We start from the raw sequence: 21,743 nt of genomic DNA on the forward strand, positions 1-21,743 counted from the left end.
GTGTCCTATGGACACAATTTCTAGTTCCACTTTATATTCATTCAATTTACAAGGCTGTCGAATAGCTCTTGTTAGTCTTGAGGTCACTGTGGTCAGAGCATTATCTAGTTACTGACTTGGAAAGCAAATTTTCTATCCACTGATGGACGAACCAACTGATGGGGATACTGACACAAACCCTGGTATTTACAAGTGGATATAAACAAAAATGATATTGTTTTTTTTTTGACATATTTTTTTATTTAAAGTTTGCACAACTGTAACTCAAGACTGTTTCAAGCAACTGTAGACCACAGTTGTCTGACTTGAAAGTGCTGGTGTATCACACCATAGATCGGGTTTATGATTCAGAAAATCTTTTGATAGTCATTGGTAAGATTTTATCTGTGATACAGACAATGACTTTTCTCAGAACTTCCTTAACTGGCAGATTATAAGCACATCTCACTGAAAATTGCAACACGATTACAGGCCAGTTTAAAATGACCTCCAGTAAAGATTATTTAATACTCTGGTTAACAGTTCCTGTTATACCGTAATGTCCAGCTTGACTGGCAGAGGAAGACCCCCCAGGTACCCATTTTCTGACACTGACAGACACCTGGGTAGAACCACTGGCCTTCGTCAAGCCACCTAAATAGCTTCCCCATATGAAAACCAGACTGAGTAGGGATCAAAGCAACAGAGCTGAGGGACAAGCAATAAGTCTGTATCTGGCCACTGAGGCCTCAATCAAAGGTCAAGAGCGTATACCAACTACCAGTATTGCTGAAAAATTGGGATTTGCAGATTTCTGTAGGTTTTAGAGTCGCAAACAATTTAGTCAAACTGCGACTATTCCAGCTTTTTATGGTGTAGGAAGACCTGTTGTGCCCCTCCAGCCATTATTTTTAGGCATGGATGAGTACCTAGGTAGAACCACTGCCCTTTCATAAGCCAGCAGGATGGCTTCCTCACATGAAGAATTTGACACCTGAAACAAAGTCATGAACCAACAAAAACGAGTGACTCAGTCAGCATTTAACCACTTGGCAACAAAGGTCCCTAGAAAATGCCAAGAATTGGTATGATAGTCTACACACTCAAAAGAATGTACATATTTTAAACATCCATGAATTCGGTTATAATGTACATCCCTGTATTTTGCCGAAACGTCATTTTTAATCCATTTAAAAGATTGAAATATGTTTTTCTGCACCAACACTGTAACACAACACTGTACATCAAACTGCAATGACTCATTATTTATCAAATGTCAGTAGCACTAAGTGGTCGTATTTTTTACAGGCAACCAGTTAGAATTTGTCCACTCTTTCACCAAGTTACTTTAAGCACTACATAATGTTATGAAGGGTGAATACAATATGATCTTTCTGCACGAGTGTTCATTTATCACTTTTTAATCCGACTGCAGTTATCTGTGATGATGTGGAAGGGACCAAACTAGACATGGGTTTCACTGGAGCGATGGCCTGGTGTAATTTTGTTACTGCTGTTTGAATCACTGACTGCAAATCACTGTCTTCGCACTTCACTTCCTGAAACCAAATGGTATAACTATATTGACATAATGGAAGTTAAGATACACAAAAGGTGAAACTATCGGTGAAAGCAAAAGGTTTGACAGCACTACCAATAATCATCAAGTAAATATTCAGAAACATTTGAAGAATGTTGTAAATAAATCTATAAAAACATCCTTTGAAAGTATAAAATGCAACTAAGACAACAAATCAGGCTTGGTGTTATTTAGTCTGTTCAGAATTGTGCAATCCTACCTAGCACTGACTTAAGCAGAACTGAACTGGTAAAAGACATTGTGTCTGAAATAATTAGTCCTCCACATGTGGGGAAGTTGGCAGTTTCTTGCAGAGAACAGGTTTGTACTGGTATAGAATCCAGTAACACTGGTTAGGTTAACTGCCCGCCGTTACACGACTGAAATACTGTTGAAAAAGGCGTTAAACCCAAAACAAACAAACCATCATCTCAAAGAACAAGAAATTATAACAATAAGAACAAGGGGGACATAAAGACAGCTGTTGTGATAGTTGAAAAAAATATATAAAAAAATAGTATGGAAGCACAGAATGTAAACCCTGCTGAATCCCAAGCCTACAGTGAAATCAGTCTTAAACAGGCTAGCTTACAATGTATGACATAAAATTACCATAGTTTCCACATTAACCAGTGCTACTTTGTCGTCTACTGTCACAGATATATTATTGCCACGTATCAATTTGCCAATACATTCTTTCCCAAACATGTCCGTAAGCATCTCTAATAAGCATTCCTGGATGTGACTTTTATCTACTTTGATAGCCTGGGGTACAACTGAAATCAAAATTACATTATTCATAAATATAAGCATAAAATGACTATAATGAGAGCAATAAGGAAAAATTTTGGTAATAAACTTCATGTAACATTTGTACTTCTGTGGAACTGATATAAGCTGCAACCTTAAATCACTGTTTACCTTGCAGTATATCTGTTTAACAATACAAAATTATACCATGAAAATTTTGTTAAAAGTGTTTCAACAGTTTTTAAATACCATTATTTCAAACCGTGTTTTAGTTGTGAAAATGCAGGCATTTGCTTTACTTCAGAACTTCATCTATTGAAAATTATATTTTTCGGATTTAAGTTATAAACATATTTGTTGGGATTTAAGTTGAACAGACTAAATATACTAATGTTATATGGAAACTTGGCAGCTTTAAAGGTGGAGAAGACCACACATGGCCCACGAGACATAACTTCAGACAGAACTGGATATCAACCTTTTGTAAACCAGCTGGATGACTACCTCACATGTAAGAATTCAACATACCAAGTGGGGGTTTAAACCTACAGAGCTGAGGGGTAAGTGTGTAACCTTAAATCACTTGGCCACAGACACCCCTCACAGAATATTGGCAGTGCTTTGACTTGCACTAGTTCATAATGGAACTGAAACTAAAACATTTATCAAAAGTTTAGAACTTGGTAAGGACATACCTTTGTGACGTAACGGATCTGTTTCAGCCCGTAGAACAACAGTAACAACGGCGTCTGCGTACATATCAGTCACAGGATTAGACAACCACTCTATAATGACCAGTTTATGCTCAAGAATCACATTTATTGTCTTAAACACACGTAACACAGTTTTATCTTTCTGAGACTCAAATTTCTCCACATCTCCCGCTAGTTGGTTCAGGTAATACTGTAACAATGCCAGAGTGCCAGTGTATTTTATACTCAGCCTTTGCGTAACTGTGCTCATTGCCAGATCTGTGTAATCTGAAACATTAACAAATATTTCAATGCACGTTTACCCTACTGAAGAAAGTTATTAGTTACAGGCTGGACTACAGAGCTATAGATCCAAGTTCTATTTCTGGTCTGGACAAAGATCACAAATTGTTAGGTGCTTACTTAAACTGGTACATGTACTATTTCCAGCAGTATTTGCCTAAACTGGATGTTTGAGAGGTAAACAGGCTCATATGAAAATAAGTTGTTTCATCCACTCAAGGAGTGGATTCTACCTATGATACACAAGAAACCTTTACCTTTTAAAGTAAGTTGGAAAATTTGAACATACAAATTTGGATATAAAATGTATATTTGACTGATAAAAAATAAGTGGTGAAAAAAGCATATAATAAAGAACCCACATACATGACTTTTATTCATACACTGGAGTCCTTTCAAAGCATTAAATAATAATATGTATTCAGAGGAGGTAGCCGGACAGGCATTTGGGACCTGAAATTACCACGGCCTTACAAACAAAAAATCAACAGAACAAAAGTATATACATGCATATAAGCAATCAAACTATACAGATATTACCAAAGTATAAAAACATGCACACCTGTACATTACAGATCTCTTTAAATGGCATGCGTATGAAAACATTTCATTAACAGTTTTAGCTGTTGACTTTAAAATTTCATAATGTTGCTGGCAAAGTCATCAATTTTACACCTCTGTGACAATTTACAGTGTTTCTAGCTATTCTTTTTATAATCTGAATACATACTTGAGAGGTCTGCTGGGTCCATTATATGGTAATTAAAGTTTCTCTTTACAAGTATTCCAGAAATTTGTTCTCCATCTTGTGGTTTCTGTGCTGCAAGTCTACCTACAACCTGAAATGTATAAACCACTTAGTTAAGTTTAGTCAATACAAAGATCCTAAATCTCACACTCTACCAAGTTTCCCATGAAAGGTAGATAATAAATGTACAAAACCTTTGTAAGAACTGTATTACAACTTGCCAACTTTAAATGATGAAGGGTAACTTCAGGTACCCATTTGTGCATTATTTTAGGGACAGGGTGGCATCTGGCTCAAACAATCCAACCTTCCCTCAACCAGCAGGATGGTTTCTTTATCCAAGCAGGGCTAAAGCAAAACGGAGGTGAAGGCAAGTGATTCAAAGACAATGACTTTAACTTCTCAGCCAGGGAGATCCCCCATAAAATTTGTAAAGCAGTGAAATACTGCAATTTAATCTTTACAAACTTTGGTACCCAAATCAGACCAGCAATGGCCACTGGAAAACCATCAATATAACACCCACCTTAGCCATTTTCTCTCCTCTAAAATGTAGCTCCACTGCGACAGTATTTCTGGGATTATGAACCTGCATCTGGTACTCTGTATCATCCTCATACTCTCGTAACAACGCTGCTTTCAATCTAGCCATCTCATTCTGCTCTCCATGAACTAATACCTGCACAAGCAACAAACAAAAATGCATCATTACTGGAGACCTTAGACTCATTTTAGGTATTAAACTGGTACAGTGAAAGTAATACAGTTTATTTTATATGGTATCATGATATGTTAACTAGAAGGTGTTTTTGTCACAAAAACATATGTCTCCCCCTGTGTATTCTGACAAGATTTTTCTACCTTTAGCTCTGGCGGCCATTTTGTGTAGCAAAGCGGAATGTTTCGGCTATATGCACAACTAGGCTTGGTACTGTGAAGTTTCATCAAAATATGTCCAGCAGTTTGACCTGTGAAAGCCGGATAAGATTTTTCTATTTTTAGCTCTTGCGGCCATTTTGTGCAGTGAAGTGGAAACTGCCAGCGACATGCACAACTAGGCTTGGGGCTTGGTACTGATCACTCCTGTGAAGTTTCGTCGTAATTCGGCCAGCTGTTTGACCTGTGAAAGCCGGACAAGCTTAATGTGGACGGAGAGGAGGCAAAGGCAAAAACAATATGTCTCCCCCACCTAGGGGGGAGACATCATTAACAGTTCCAGTCAGTCTAAAGTTGTTAGCCCATCTATGTTGCTACTGATCAGCTGCCTTCGGTATGACAGAGAATTTCAATTGGTGCCCCAACATTTATCTTCAACACATGCTGTAAAATGAGTAAAATTTTGGGTAGGCTAACTTTCATGGTTGGGTTAAACAACAAAATAAAATCCTAACTTAATCCACAAATTCATATCTCCTTAAAAAGGCTGTTATGGCAAAAAAACACAAAATTCCACATCTGTGAAATAATTTTACAGAATATTCGAGTTGTTGGTCTTACTATATATTTTCCTGAATGCCTATCATTATCTTGGGTCATTACAAGATCGTAAATCAAGAAAACTTTCTAACATGCTGACTAGTAGCATTACTTTTCTGTTCCTTTCATTTCAAAGCTAGGCTTATCGTGATACCAAGGAGGAAACAAATATATTCCAGTTAACTCTAAAAGCTCTTGCTTTCCTGGATTTCTGGCCAGTATTTGCATCTGGCTTAAGCCTCTTTATGACAAGTTTTCAGTCAAATAATAAGTGTTTACTTTAAGCAGTCAGCCCTAGTTTATAGTATTGCTTCACTCAAATATCACTATTATGACATGTTTATTGCATGATACACCATCCAGTCTCCTTACACTGACCATGATCTGACCAGTCCTAGAACTATCCTCTTTATACTGAACACCTATCAAGGAAGCTACAATGATCAGTTTTCTGGAGTCTTTTTATGACCGTGTCAGTGACCAAACACAGTCTTCCTGCCAGGCATATACACCACCACTAAGCCACGACTGAGGTGTTGAGAAGAAATGAGCAGAAAAGTAATCAACAGGTTTTAGTCTGCTTAAGGTATTTTACCACATGTGGAGGCTTCAGTGTCCTCAGGAATCCACTGGTCTGTTTGTAGTCTGTGTGAGCTGAGAATGAGATGTAGTCCACGGAACATTTCAGAGGTAACTTCTGCCCTCCCATAGTCATAATCTCCTCGGGTTCTGACAATATCGTCTAGAAAAAAGAAATGGCTATTATCTCTGCTGGTTCTTACAATATCTACATTTTACATAATACTCTGCACAACCAATGGATGATACACAGCAGAGACACAACTCATGAGAATCAAAAACAGAAAAAAATAAATAAGGGGTACAGTTGCTAGCTGCTTAGCAACATTTATATTGTTAGTTGCTTAGTAAACAGACCAAGGCTGGGGCTGGACTGTTAACTGCTTCGGTGGGTACTTTGCAGGTTCGACAAATTTCTTTGAATCCAAAACAAATGCCAATATCTCCTCAGATTCAGACAGTAGTGTCTACTATTGAAAGGTAACTTCATTTTTAACTCTTGTCTGACTGTGAATTAAAATGAATACCAGACAGACTTATCAAGCTTTGTAAATCTCATGATGTTTATTAAAGTTTAAAAATTTGTAAAGGAAGACAAAAAGCATTAGACAGCTTATGTATGTAACAACGTGTTTATAAAGCCAAAGAATATATACACATCAACAAGACTAGAGACCAGTTTCAGATATTAATAAGATTTAGTCATTCACTGGTGCTGCCTCCAATCTGCACACTACACGTGTGTAATAAAAGCTTGGTACAACAACCATCATGGTAAATCATTTTAATATGTGGTATCTTTATTTTCTATTAGAGGGGTAAGACTGCCTTATATTAAGTGGTGTGTATCAATTACAAAATTCTGGTGACACAAATGATCATTCTCCCTACATAATACATAGTCATTTGCAACAGTACATAAATCACCCCCACTAATGTTCTCTCTACACAACAACCAGCAATTATGACATCATTACTTTTGATAATGTTCTCTCTACGCACTAACCAGCAATTATGACACCATTACTTTCGATAATGTTCTCACTACACACTAACCAGCAATTATGACACCATTACTTTCGATAATGTTCTCTCTACACATTAACCTGCAATTATGACACCATTACTTTCGATAATGTTCTCTCTACACACTAACCAGCAATTATGACACCATTACTTTCGGTAATATTTTCTCTACACACTAACCAGCAATTATGACACCACTACTTTTGATAATGTTCTCTCTACATACTAACCAGCAATTATGACACCACTACTTTCGATAATGTTCCCTCCACAAATAACCAGCAATAATGACACCATTACCTTTGCTAATGTTCCCTCCACACAATAGCCAGCAATTATGACACCATTACGTTTGTCTGTACACCAGTTTTCAAACAGCTCCCTCGATAATCCACTCTGCATCATACCAGGAGATGCCAGTACTACTGAAGGTCCAATATCCTCAAAATGTTCCATGCTCTAAAACAGATATTTGTCAATTAAGAAGGTCTTTAGTATTTCACTTACTTACATTAAACAATATGGGTCAAACGGAAAAACAGCTGTCTAGTACTTAAAACTGTCTGCCGCTCAACCCGAAGGTCAAGTGTTTGAGGTCCATTACTATCATGACCATACCTTTCTTTGAGTTTTCAAGGTAGTGGTCAGCAAAGTAATTCAAATAACTTAAGCTTCAAAGTTTCATAACAATCAAGCTAAAATTAATTAGTATAAACTAAACAGCATGAAAATTAAACAATTGTAGTAATGCAAAACTTTTTTCAACAGTATTAAACAAGATTTCTGCATAGTTCCAGTTTTATAGGTCATTTCTGAGCTTTAAATCTTTTATATAGTTGTTCCAAATGATGTACCTTAAAGTATTTAGTGTGTGTGTTTTTGTATTTCTTCAAAAAGTACATAAATGCTGACTAACTGACAAATCATAATTCTCCAATACACTTTAAATGCATTACTTTTTCACGATGACAGAAAGAACAAAAAATCTGCATGCTCTACTTCTACTATATAATTCTGATTCCACCTTGGTCTGCAGAGATTTTACCATTTGTTCACTCAGGTAAACATACAGCAGTTTGGAGGTAAAAATCATATCCAATTTATATTGGCAATTACCCTGCAGATTGAATTTCTACTTTTGTATACATAAACACTGACTTAAACTCACTGAATAACTTTGTTTTTATTTTCACTTACCATAACATGACAGTATTTTACAAAGTAACTGGGAAAAACTTAAAGGCATATTCCTCACAAGAACTGTCAGAGGAGACAACATGTTCAGCTTTTTCAAATGCTTGATAGTAAAAATGGGCATTGTGTCGTATGATATGGGTAATCATTTAAGTCAAATCCATTCAGATATAACAGAGATAGAGTAAAGATACATCAGAATTATATTGGTGCCAGAGTTATGGAATTTGTGTCATATGATGTGGATTATAACCTAGATAAACAGTGGAAGAGTGAAAGTGCATAAAACATTAACCTGAATTTGAAAGTACAAACTGGGCATAATTAATTAAATATTGGGGCTAGAGTCATGGCCAATGTGTCATGTGATTTGAGGGAAGATAGGAAACAGCTGTTGTAAGATAGAAGCACAACCATTTAGTAATAACAGGGATAAAGTGAAAATGCATTAAAACTTCAAACAAATCTGGATGTATATGCCAACACAATGGTGAGTAAGATAGCACTCCATATACTTTGTACAATCAAGCAAAAAATGAAAAACTAAATGTCAGGACAAAACAAAGTAAGTTTACCTTGAGATTGGATATATGTTTGAACACAAATGGGTTGCTTATAGAGATCTGTTTCTTTATTTTATCATTCATGGCATTTACATATGTCTGATATACACTCATACATTTCTTTGCCAATGAAGACGCATAGTAAATTGGAACGTCATGTAACTCGGGATGATTGGTCCAATATTCATCTGAAATTTTAAGATGTAGCAATCTCATAACATATCTATAATCGTAAAAGCATTCAGACGAAAAATTTTAACATTAGCTTGTATAGATGAATTTGAGCCAGCCTCCTGACCTTGACCCAAACTACACTGAAATACCATAAAAAAACACATTAAACAACTAAATCTTCGGTGAAATCTTTCCGCATTTCAAGCTTTATTCTTGAACAAAATGTAACTATCTGTAAGTCAAATTGTACTATCTACATTTCAACATAACAGCAGGAATTGCTTTAAAACTGTATAGGTCAGGAGCTTGTTTCACAAAGCACATTTAGGACAAGGTTAAAACTTAGGTGTGTGTCATAACATCATTTTAAATAAATATAATTCATTTTAATTATTCTGCAATTCCTTGAGCATATGAGTATCAAAAACAAGGTAGTTCTGTCATGAAGTTGAATTTAAGATATATCATTAAAATGATAATAGTAATACCCTGAAAGAAATATAATAACACAACATGTTTAGAAAACGCTTATGAGTGACACTTTATACAAACACTAGTCCAAAACAGGCCCAGGATTATCAAACTAATATGATTTTAAGATATTGTCAATTAAATCTCTTAGTATCCATCATTCTAGTTATAGATCAACATTTTATATTATTTAACATGAAACGAAACAATATATCAAGCCCCCCTAAGTAAAGATAAGGCCCACCAAAAAGTTAGAAAAACAGGCAGAACAGCCAGGGTATATTGGGATAGGACACCATTCCCAATGCTCTACTTGCAGACATCAGCTATCTAATCAACTGAAAACATGACAATATTCCCTAATTTAAACTTAAAGTATTGTTCATCAAAAATCTGTGTCACTGTGACTTAAAATGGGGTAGACTAACCAAATTCAATCTCCCGGTGGGCATAATCAAGTCCTAGATGACAACAATAAAAAAATGTCCGCAAACAGAGCAGAATTTGAATCCCAAGCTTGGAAATACTATTTGGATGCTATTAGACTGCAAACAAATTGTCTCCAAAAATTTCCCATCAAGTCAGAAAACATGACATAAGTGTTACCAAGAATAAGCAAGAGTTCCTGAGCTCTTCCCAAAGCAAACACTGGAATGAGACATCGACCTCCACGAGTGACAATATCATGTACGAGACCGGTAAATCTGGACTCCCTATCCTCTCGGTCTTCATGTATGTGCGTACCATATGTAGATTCCTGAAACACACATTTGTTTGATATATTTTGAACAAGCTTTAAGTCGCAGCAAATCTGATGACAAACACTGCTGCAGTTTCAAAGAAGTTCAATAAAACTTAAAGTACTAGTACATCGAATTATTAAATTTCATGGCCATGAAATTTTGTTTGTGGTTTTGCTCTAGAGCTATTTCATGGAGATATGAAATTGTGGATTTCAATTATTAAATATCAAAAGAATTGGACTTTACCTGTTCATAGGGATTAAACAACCACAGAAACCAGTCCTCCACAATTATTAATGCTTTTACAGTACATGCTTGACCACAGACGGCTGACACAGCAAATCATAACAACTTTACAATAAGCTTTTGGCTAACATTTATTAAAAATATGTATCCCTGATGAAGGGCTAATATAGCCTGAAACTAGTTGGATTAAATAAAATTACTGTTATTTACATTCGGTGTTTAGTCGTGTGTTTCACTTTTTCTTTTTATGGTTTATTAAGAATGTACTGGTACACAGGTAAACATGAGAACATCATTTACAGCATTTGTGGAAAGATTATCACACTTACTGTTATAACAACATCTGGATGTACGCTGGGTATTTCTGCTGAACATAAATGCCTGTCCTCCTGGCATGAGAAATCCCCAGTATATAATACCTACAATAAATATTTATAACGAGTGTGTTAAAAATATTTACAATGGAAGCTCAAACATTAATGTAGTCAATTAACATATTAACACATGAACTTCAATTTTTCAAGCAAGTTCTTTGACAAAAGCCTCACAGCTCTAAAGTCTAATTAACTTTGAACAAAATCCCAATGGGCTACCTCAGACACAGTAAACTGGTAATACTGTTCTACAGACAATCCCTACTGAGAATACTGTTCTCACTTACACTTTGATCGAAAGACTTATATTTTCCCTTGTGGTTAACTATACATATGTACACAGGTAAACCAATCAAAATAAATATTTGAAGATATCTGAAGCAAGCTTCCTTTTAAATACTGAAATAGTATTAGACATATTAAAATACACTGCAAGGCACTGAAGGCAGTACTCGTTGCAATAAAGGTTTTAAAAAAAATGCATTGTTTACTCGCAAGTCTTTTTATGAAAAAGCATCACTGTAAACTTGTAAAATTCAAGGAATATATTAATAATTTACAAATATTGCATAAAAGAACAGAAAATATGGAAATTAGATATTGTCACCTATCCAGAATCTACTGGAAAAAGCATGAAATGTTTAAGGTGACATTACTATTGCAACAAAGGCTACAGGTGTAAAACTCACCTTTACACCTGCAATTTCAATCATAAACATGGCAGCACCTAACACATGACCAGCGGTATAGCACCAGAACTTCACACCCCCAACTTCCACTTCCTGAAAATTAAAACATATCTCAAGACTGAATTAATGTGAATATTACTTCAATAAATCTTTCAATTTTATACCACTTACATACCATATCTCACCGTAAGTTAAAACTGAGCATGGCAGCATTAGCAAAAGGACGTATGATGTCAATGAGAAATTTGCAGTTAATTACATATTCTCTGCAAGTGGTTTCAACATGTCTCAGCCGGTATGAAAAGTCTGTGCTTGTAACAGCAGAACATTGGTGAAATAGCACACAAAATACATAACTAGATGAAAACAGTCAACTGTCATGATAAGTACAATACTTCGAAGCCATATTGCCCTAAAATATTAGCAAAATTTCCATACATAACAATGGGAGTGCTTACCTGATGGAAGTTGATTGTTTCAATCTTATCCATACTGTTTTCTATATCTTTGTCTGTATAAAGCATGTCATCTGTCCCTATGTTACTGAAAAAGCATATGATCATTAAACACATAAGAAAAACGACATAAAATTTTCATCAAAACAATTCTAACTTTTTAAGACAAGTCATCATTGGCAATAATTGCTTCCTAAGTTCAAAAAGTCTCAACATTCCTCAAGGTGTAAATCAAACATCATTTTTTCTGCAAAGAAATAACAATGGTTAAACTAAGATTAATATAATATTTATACATGTATTAAAATCTGGTATAAATTTCTGCTGATTTCTATTTATTTTGTATTAACAATTACACCAGGGACCTAGTATAGCCTTAACTTTGGCAATTTTAGCAGCATTTTGATCAAGATGAGTTCAATATTTAAAAAAAAACATCTGACAGAACCTTTTTCTTTACAATGAATTGTAGTCATCAGGTTCTTTTTACCTGTTTTCTTGTAGATTTTATAGACTGATTTTTCAACCAAATATTTTTATGGATTACTTTGGGGAATTTTGTCACAAATTTAGAAAATACTTTTTTTTCAAATAGGAATATGACCCAATAACAGCTTTGAAATCTGCTTACACACTGTCAACAGCTGACTGTCAATAAAGTTTATTCATACAATACATCAAAAAGCAATATACCTAAGTCTGTATCAAATAGAACATTTTAAAATTGAATGTTATATCCTTTTAGTATTTGACATACCTGACTTTGACATAATCTGATAGCAACCACCTGTATATAGCCTTTGAAGCATGAGTCATGAAACAACGACCTTTGAACCCTGTCTTTTCCAGGAAATATGGCAGACCTCCACAATGATCCAAATGAAAGCTACAAAAATTGGAACTTTACATGATTCTAGAATATAACTAGAAATTCAGACATGTTGGCCATCATCTTCTAAATCAACAAATAACATTAATCGCTTGGTACACTAACACAATAAAACAAGTTATATCTTATGTTACACTTTTCATAATTTTACAACTTTACTATGTTCAGCATGGCCAATGATTTTCCTTTGTTACAAATCTGATCCATCTCAAATTTCCATCATATAGATGGATTTCTCTACCTAGAAAGTTAGTATTCCAAGACTTGTCTCATAACCTCCAAGCAATATTATCTTTCCACAAGAGTCATAAATATTCATAAACAGATTATCAGATCCTTAGAGAAGTCAAGAACTAAAATAATTTTAGTTTTGTAGTCTTTTAAATACATATACTCACAGGTGACAGGAATAAAATGCAAATAAGTAACATGATATTTATTTCGTTTCGTGCAGTAGGGTTTTTATATATATTTAGTATTATTTACTCACTGACTGACAAGTATAAGATCTATCTCTTCAATATCAACAAGGTCCAGAAATGGCAGCGATGCAAAACCATTCAATCCTGGATGAATCCCACAATCAAGCTGAAAATGAGAAAAACATTCAATTCATGTGCGTTTTTTATTTTCTTTATAGAAGCATTTTTCCCATTGGTCAGCTCTGTTTCCTGAAACTGATGAAATATGTCAGCATGGCATGGATAGAACATACTGCCTCAAATGCTCCAAGGTATAGTGTTCACACTGAGTGCAGAAGGTCCAGAGTTTGCTCCCTGGCCTTGTCATATCATACATGAAAAATGGTCTGGTAATTCCCTTGTTTAGTGCTCGGTATCAAAAAGGTAGTATCAGAAAGTAAAACTAGCCCACTCAAGTATATGTTACTGGATACCATTGTCACTGTTGTCTGTTGATCATATGTAATGTATAAAGCTTACCTTTACCTACCTATAGTAATTGGTTCTTACATCTACTAAAACTGAATGTATGTGTGCCACATGAGCAGTATACATAAAATATGCATCTATAGGTATTAATGGAAGCAACTGTCAGCTGACTGGATATCATTTCTATGCCAGTAGCATAAAAACGTAACAGCGGGTTATAGCTTTTTTATGCTTTTGTAGAATCAACATTTATTACACAAAATGTCATTCTGGAAATACAGCTGAAATGTCTATGTCAAAAGCTCTCAACTAAGGACATCAGAGACCTGAGGCGAATGCAGACACTTTTAGACATACCTAATCAAAAATTGCCTTAAGAACAATTTTACGAGGTTTGAAAATCTTCATATACCATTGTTCATATACAGACCCTTGTAGGCTTTGTGTCTTTTCCAATGTAAATATTTTTCATAGATAAAAAAAAGACATGTCGTGCTCAACCCCTAATATCTTTAAATTGTAAGAAAGGGCTAATAATAGACACCTCAGTAAAGAAAAAAATGTCTGTGTGCATGCTTTTAGACAGTGTGTCTGACCCCTACAAGTGAATGGATGTTGACCAATAAAAATGCAAATTTACGCTTGTGGGAAAAAAAAGCAACAAAATAGTTTCTGCATATCATGAACTTTCATTTCTTTTACTTACCATAAAAGCTCAAGGTCATCTGAAATCATTTTCTATTTTGTAAAAACCATAAACATACCTCATGAGAGTGTATAAAAAATGTTCATGTTGTCCTACTGAAATCTAGCGTGTTTTCTAATTTATTGCTACTTCCAACCACATAAAAAATAATTTTTGTTGAAACAGAACAGACGTACCATGATTTTCTTCCCCTTAAATTCCAGCATGTGACATGATCTGCCTACTTCTTGTCCAGCACCTCTGAAAGAAAAAAACAAGCTAATTTTGTGAATGGGTATCCTCCACCTAACGGGATAAAGGTTTCACCTGTAAAAAGCATTTTCCACCAAAAAAAGCACTTATAATATATTTTCAAAATATATGTCAGTTTGGTCCATGTGTGTCATTCTTTACTAAAGTTATATAGCTGAAACAGCTTACATACGTTTCGTTCAAGTACCTCATTTCTAACAAAGTTGTTGAGTAAAAAGCATTTTATATTTTAAGAACCAGGTACACATGTAACATTGACCTTCTTCACACAAAAATGCAACTAAACCTTGTTCTCTGCATGCCATTGTAAGTACCAAGTGTAAAGTTTTATGTCTCATTCTAACTGAAGTAACTAAAATGCAACTGAATATTGATCTCCATATTAACTGCCTACATACCAAGTCTGGTCACAATTTCTGATTCATACCTTAAATATTATGAAGTTGAAAACCATTTTTCTATACTCAGTAAAAATCACTGTGACCCAAAATGTAACCAAAAACACTGGTCTCTCTAAAAGCTACCTATTTACCAGATTTGGTCTTCTTATGTCTTTCCTAACTGAAGTTATTGTGAGGAAACTATTTTTCAATGTTTGGAAACAATGAGCCAAACAACACAAAATAAAACTAAAACCATGGCCACCATGCATGGTTCCCCAGTTCCAAGAGATTATTTCAAGTCTGAATATTTCTCATGAATGACAAGCTTTTAAACCTTGAAGCTTTTATAATAAGTGGCTGGTTTCTATATACATAATATATGTAAACTGTCAATACAGTACATTTCCAACAACTTTGATTAACATGGTTAACAGAAATTCTAAACAAAAATCTTGTCGCTGTCATGCTGTAGTATAGGTAAAGGTAAATTTTATTTACCATCGCTTTGTGAATTGATGAACATAAGCTCTGACCCTATTTTAAGAACAGTTAAAACCAATTATACCTTACCCCCAGCAATTTGCTGGTACCCATTTACAGCTGGGTCGACTGAGGCAATCAGTAAATGCATTTAAATCGCGTTTAAACAAACATTGGGTGGGTCTTTCCATAAAATTTAAGGCCAGTTGCTATCAGTGATGCTGTGACATTATGATGACTATGAATTCATAGGAGTAAAACGTGTGTAAATAATGCATAATGTATACGGAAGTTGCCGCTGATAAAAGAATTTGGGAGAACACAGAAGAAAAGGGCCGTCAGAAACGTTATGTTTATATGGATCTAATTCATATGTGGCCTCTACAACAGTATGAACAGTGACAAAGTGCCTTGCCCAAGGACACACCGCAATGGGAGTAGCCAGTAATTGAACCCGGGGCCTTCACCTCCTAAAGAGAGTGTCTTAGCCCTCTCGACCAACGCGTCCACGCATTGTATAATATACAATAGTTTCTTTTGTTTTGAATATATTTGCACCCATCGAGATTTAATAAAATCTGTAAAAAGATCCTTTGGGAGCATAGAATGCAACCAAGAACAATAATAGCAGATACGGTTAGATTGTGTCTGTTCAAAATGCAGTTTAACATTTGTAAATAAACTAATATCACATTCAGGATTTTTTGATTGTCACTACTGCAAATAATTTTGTTGATAAAACATTATACCACTTCCTGCTATTTTCGCATTACATCTGGTCTCGCGTTATTTGATTTTTGCGAGAACAACAATGTGCAGCGCTCTCTACATTAAACAAATTTGACCTACTTTGAAAGCTGATTATGTTTCACACCCTATTTTTGTAAACGTAGGTCAATTATTTTAAAATGACCTCGTTGATCATTTGACTAAGTAAAATCGGTAAAGATTAGTGTGTTGTCCATATATTTGACGGAATTACCCTTCCACTGCATTAATGTTACATTGCAATAATTTTTAATGTCTTACTCATGAAATTTATTTTGAAAATTTAGGGGTCCTATACATTTTACACTTTCACAGAAAGGGCTTTATCAAGTCGGATGCCTTACCGCGAAATTAAAAAGCGAAATTGAAAGTTACATGCACCGGAAATATGACGGGTTTAAAAGTAATCAAGGACTGGAAAAATGATTTTCTGCTTGAAATAATAGTGGAAAAGAAAAAGTTTACGAAATTAATAGGAAATAATAGCAACATTATACTGTTTTCCTTTCCTTTATTCATTTATTCCGTTAGTACCGCAAAAAATTATAGGTGCAAACAGGCTAATTTCCTAAAACGGATCCATTGACCATATCGACATTAACCGATATAACGACCGTGTACAATATTAGCGATTATTATTGCCAGAAGATAAGGATTTAGGAAAGTTCTTTCTTTCACACAATGGAAATACTATTCTACGACCTCGGCAACAATTTTTTTGCAAAAATAATCTGCTTACCTTGAAAAATGTGAATAATTTCACAACTTCGGTATCGAGCCACGGAAGCGGCAGTGTAGAATAAAAGATAAAACTTCAAAAATAAAATGAACTTTGAGGATATTTTTGCTACATCTTAATTACAACAATGTTTAATGATAATCTGCAATACTTTTTTATTCATTTTCTTTGTTTAAAACTTGAAAAAAAGATAATCTAAACACTACCGCCATGTATCGTAATGGCCAATACCCCCCTCACCATAAACGGGCGTTTATTGGTGGTTAATAGGGGATGAAAATCCCCGAGACGGTAATGTCCGTATATAGTTATTCGTCTTTGTTGTTTGCATATACTGAGGCAATTTTTTCGATGTTTTCCGGTTCCGGTTTATGTACACGTCACAGACTGGCTGTCTACATGAACATCCGAGCACCCCGAATCAGTCTCAGAAATTTGTAAACCGCGCCAACATGATTCTTTTACTTCTTTTTCGTAATGAAAACTGTACATGCAATTGACTAACACTTTTAAAACTGTAAATAAGTGAAAAGGCCATTAAGTTTCAGCGTGGAGTGCAAACAAACAAAAAAATCTAAAGCAAGTGCGAGAATGCGGTGAATAACGTCATGGTCACGGCTTCCTGTAAATTTTGCAAAGTATGATATTCGCTGTAAGAAGTATGATGACACTAAATGTAAACTTGCTGTTAGAGCAAAGTTTCACTTTCTTTTGAGTGTTGAATATTTATTCGTAAGTGGATATATAACAGATAAATCCCTATGCTAGGCGGTGCCTTAATTCATATTACCGGAAAACGGGATTTATCCTAATGACGGAATGTCGATATCGAGAATAATCCAAGAGACTGCGATTGTGAAAGCACCAGTTCTTTCTATTTTATTTTAAATTTAAGGTTTAAATGATAGCAACTATAACTTAAGAACGCTTTAACCATAATATCAATAATAAACAAGAAAGTCGCAACATGAAGCGACAGATTCTATCGCGAAAACATATTGCAAATGACCATAACATTCCTATAATGAACTTATTTCAATTGAAAACGTAATTCACATATGCTTTCATGTATTCCTTTTGTCACTGTGTTAACAAAATAACTTACAGTGGTCGAATAAGAAGCTGATCGCTCTCCTCCGACGGTACTTGCGAATCCGGTTTCCTCTTCGACGCCATTTTATTGTTGTTGTTGTCGTCGAGATAGAGGTCAGGCACTGCTATTTTTTTTCCATATACTTCCATTATAAGAAATGACCTTGTCACATACCACAAAATTGAGAAATGATCATTAAAATGTGATTTTTCCAGTAAGACAGCATTTCAGACACATAAAAATAGCAATTTTATATAGGCAAATAGCCTACATTGAACTATGTGCAAACTATGAGCAGTACATGAACCGCTTTCTGCCCCTTACCACCCGTGAGTGGAATGCCCTCCCACCAAATCTCGTGCAGGCCACATCCACAGATGACTTCAGTCATCTTCTGCAGAAATACACTGCCTAGACACTACATGTGTTTTATCTGTTTTTAACTTGTACATAGCTTTAAAACCATTGTGATGTCGTCACTTGCCTGCAATGCGAAAGCCCTTGGCAGTACAAGTATAGAATTAGAAGAAGGCTTATCCAATCTATTTTCTTACAATATGTTGAAACGTTGGACGAGAAGGCTAAGACGCTTTCCTTTGGAGGTGAAGGCCCCGCGTTTGATTCCTGGCTACTCCCATTGCAGTATGTCCTTGGGCAAGGCACTTTATCACTATTGCCCCCGTCGACGTAAATGGGTACCAGCAAATTGCTGTGGGTGAGGTATAATTGGTTTCAATTGTTCTTAAAATAGGGTTGCTCAAAAAATTCTACAGAGTTCATTTTCATTATGGTAAATAAAATTTACCTTTACCTTTCAGACAAACAGGACCCCTTTGTTGAATGGCATTTAGAGGCAAAATGCTCACTGACACCTACCATTCTAAAGAGAGAATTAAAAAGTCATGCATTCAGCAAGACACTTGTAAAATATTCCAAATTTCAAAGAAAACATGGTATTGCTTGATTTTGACACAACTTTTATGATTGTAACATGGTGCTGGGACATGGATCATGGGACAACCCGGACCAGATGATCTGAACATTACATTTTTATCCGATCAGCTTACGTCTCATTGACTCTTATGGGTTTCCCTACATTTTTTACCAATCCAAAGCTGCATTTCAATTCGAACCTCTGACCTACAGATTAGGCACTGCTATTAATTTCATATATCCCAAAATTAAGAGACGACACTTAAAATGTAATTCTTTTAATAAGACAACATTTCAGACACCAAAAATCAGTAATTTGATACAGACCAATCCAATTATTTACAATTTCTCTTCAAACACAACTACCCCCTTTGTTGAATGGCATACAGACATAAAATCCCACATGTAGGAATTTTCACGACTTGAAAAAAAATCAAGACTTGTGTGAAATACTGTGATCTTCTAGAAAACAGCAAATATTTCACAGCTGATAATATTTTATTTCATTCAACATTTAGTGCCTATGTGTTTGTAAAGAAAAATACTATCAAATTTCTTTGTGGGTACATTTTGACTTTTTAATTTTGGGTACAATGCATATAAATTCAAAAGTTTAACCTGGTCTGTGAACAAAGAAAAACGTTATCAAATCTTATATTTAGAGTTGTTGACAAACCTTTTTTCAAAGTATTCAAAGTAAAATTCAAGCAGTATTTTTCAAATTTCAGGAACTTTTACATGTTTTGGGGTTTTAGAAATTTTCAAGGACTTTTCAAGGACACTAGCATCAAATTCAAAGACTTTTCAAGGTCTATGCAAACCCTGCAAACCACAAAGGCTAAGAAAATATCAATAATAATGATATCACAGTACAAGAATAAAAACAAAGAAGATTAAGTTTTTACATCTTTTTATTATTTTGTCATGTTTTTATTCTCCCACAGAGTTAAATTCACAATCATCAAAAGTAGTATAAAATAAAATACATAAAAATAAATACTAGATAAACTAAAATTTCCTCATTCAGTTTATACAGCATAAATATAGCACAAATTGCCACATTCACAGACAACCCAAACAGGGAAACTCAACTCATTTGAGCATCGATGGTTCAAGCGCCTTGACTGGCTGGAGCAATTTTTGTTGTACACAGCAATATTCGTTACATTTTCTTCATTTGGATAACTCAAAATGCTGGATAATTGAGTAATTTTGAGCAATTTGCTCATCCCCATGCAATTTTAAACGATGAAATATTTTAATGTACTTTAGTAACACAATGTTTTATTTACCCATAACAACAAACTATTCATGCTGTGGATTATATTCCATCAACTTACATTTGGAAATTATCAAAGAAGTACGAAACTTTTTTTCCAATATATAAATAAGAATATTTTACGTAATATCAGAGATCTGCTGGAGTGACAACATGGAACAATTTTAAATATTTGATTTCCTGTAATACATCCAAGAACATGTAAATATAATTATATATAAATCCTGGCCAATAAGTAATAACTTCTTAGTAAGTTTATCTTACTATTGTCTTGTGAAATTTTGATGTGGTTTATAAAGAATTCTGAGTTGTAAGTTTAGACAAAAATTTCAAATGCAGAAAACTTAACAAGTTAAAAAAAATTAATCAAATGGTCCACTTAGCATGACAATCAATAAAAATTATTCCTTGTTAAGTTGTTAGAGTGAAGGTACATAGATAACAATCACAACACTATGGACCAGTGTTCTTTAATGCAAATACAAGATAAATATACACCTGATAAAACTGCAAGTACATAATGTACTAAAACTATTCTTCATATCCAATATCACTTCTATACAGAAATAACAAAATGGACCTTCAATTTTCAGCCTAAGAACGTTTTACATTAAGTGCTTGTAAGTAAAAACAAGAGGTGTCCGGAAGACAGCGTGCTCGACTTTTCTCGGTGCTTGACTTTGAATTAGAGCTTTGCCAATAAAAACTTTATATAACTTTAACCAAAAAATTTAAGTTAAACAGGGACATAATTCTGTCAAAATTCAAATCAGAGTTATGGGGTTTGTTTCTCCTGGTGTAGATTTTGACAGTAAATAACTATTTTAAGTTTCAAGTCAATAGCTTTGATAATAACAGAGATATCTGACTTTATCAAAAACTTTAACCAAAAATTCTAAGTTAAAAAGGGGCATAACTCTGTCAAATTCAAATCAGAGTTAAGGGGTTTGTTTCTCCTGGCATAGACTTTGATAGTAAATAACTTTTGATAGTACCAGAGATATCTGACTTTATCAAAAACTTTAACCAAAAATTCTAAGTCAAAAATGGGGCATAACTCCATCAAAATTCAAATCAGAGTATGGGGATTGTTTCTCCTGGTGTAGACTTTGGTAGTAAATAAGTATTTTATGTTTCAAGTCAATAGCTTTGATAGTAACAGAGATATTTGACTTGATCAAAAACTTTAACCAACGGCGATGCCGACGCAGACACCGGGGCAAGTGCAATAGCTCTACTTTTTCTTCGAAAAGTCGAGCTAAAATAACATGTACTGGTAACTGGAGTGCA

General features: G+C 34.6%; 1 protein-coding gene across 1 annotated transcript; it reads right to left on the reverse strand.

Annotated features, from left to right (window-relative positions):
• Positions 1-217: 217 nt before the first annotated feature.
• On the reverse strand, positions 218-18,394 carry LOC123536324 (cleavage and polyadenylation specificity factor subunit 3-like). Its single transcript, XM_045319431.2, has 16 exons — positions 18,254-18,394; positions 14,703-14,766; positions 13,421-13,518; positions 12,799-12,927; positions 12,045-12,129; positions 11,587-11,679; positions 10,853-10,942; positions 10,141-10,291; positions 8,902-9,077; positions 7,433-7,591; positions 6,123-6,269; positions 4,578-4,730; positions 4,034-4,142; positions 3,004-3,288; positions 2,171-2,334; positions 218-1,538 (listed from the first exon to the last, which is right to left on the reverse strand). The coding sequence occupies exons 1-16, from the start codon at positions 18,388-18,390 to the stop codon at positions 1,386-1,388; spliced, it is 2,193 nt and encodes a 730-aa protein (XP_045175366.2). The 5' UTR covers positions 18,391-18,394; the 3' UTR covers positions 218-1,385.
• Between the last annotated feature and the right edge of the window lie 3,349 nt (positions 18,395-21,743).

This window comes from Mercenaria mercenaria, chromosome 17 (assembly GCF_021730395.1).
Source record: "Mercenaria mercenaria strain notata chromosome 17, MADL_Memer_1, whole genome shotgun sequence".
NCBI classification, from domain to species: Eukaryota; Metazoa; Mollusca; class Bivalvia; order Venerida; family Veneridae; genus Mercenaria; species Mercenaria mercenaria.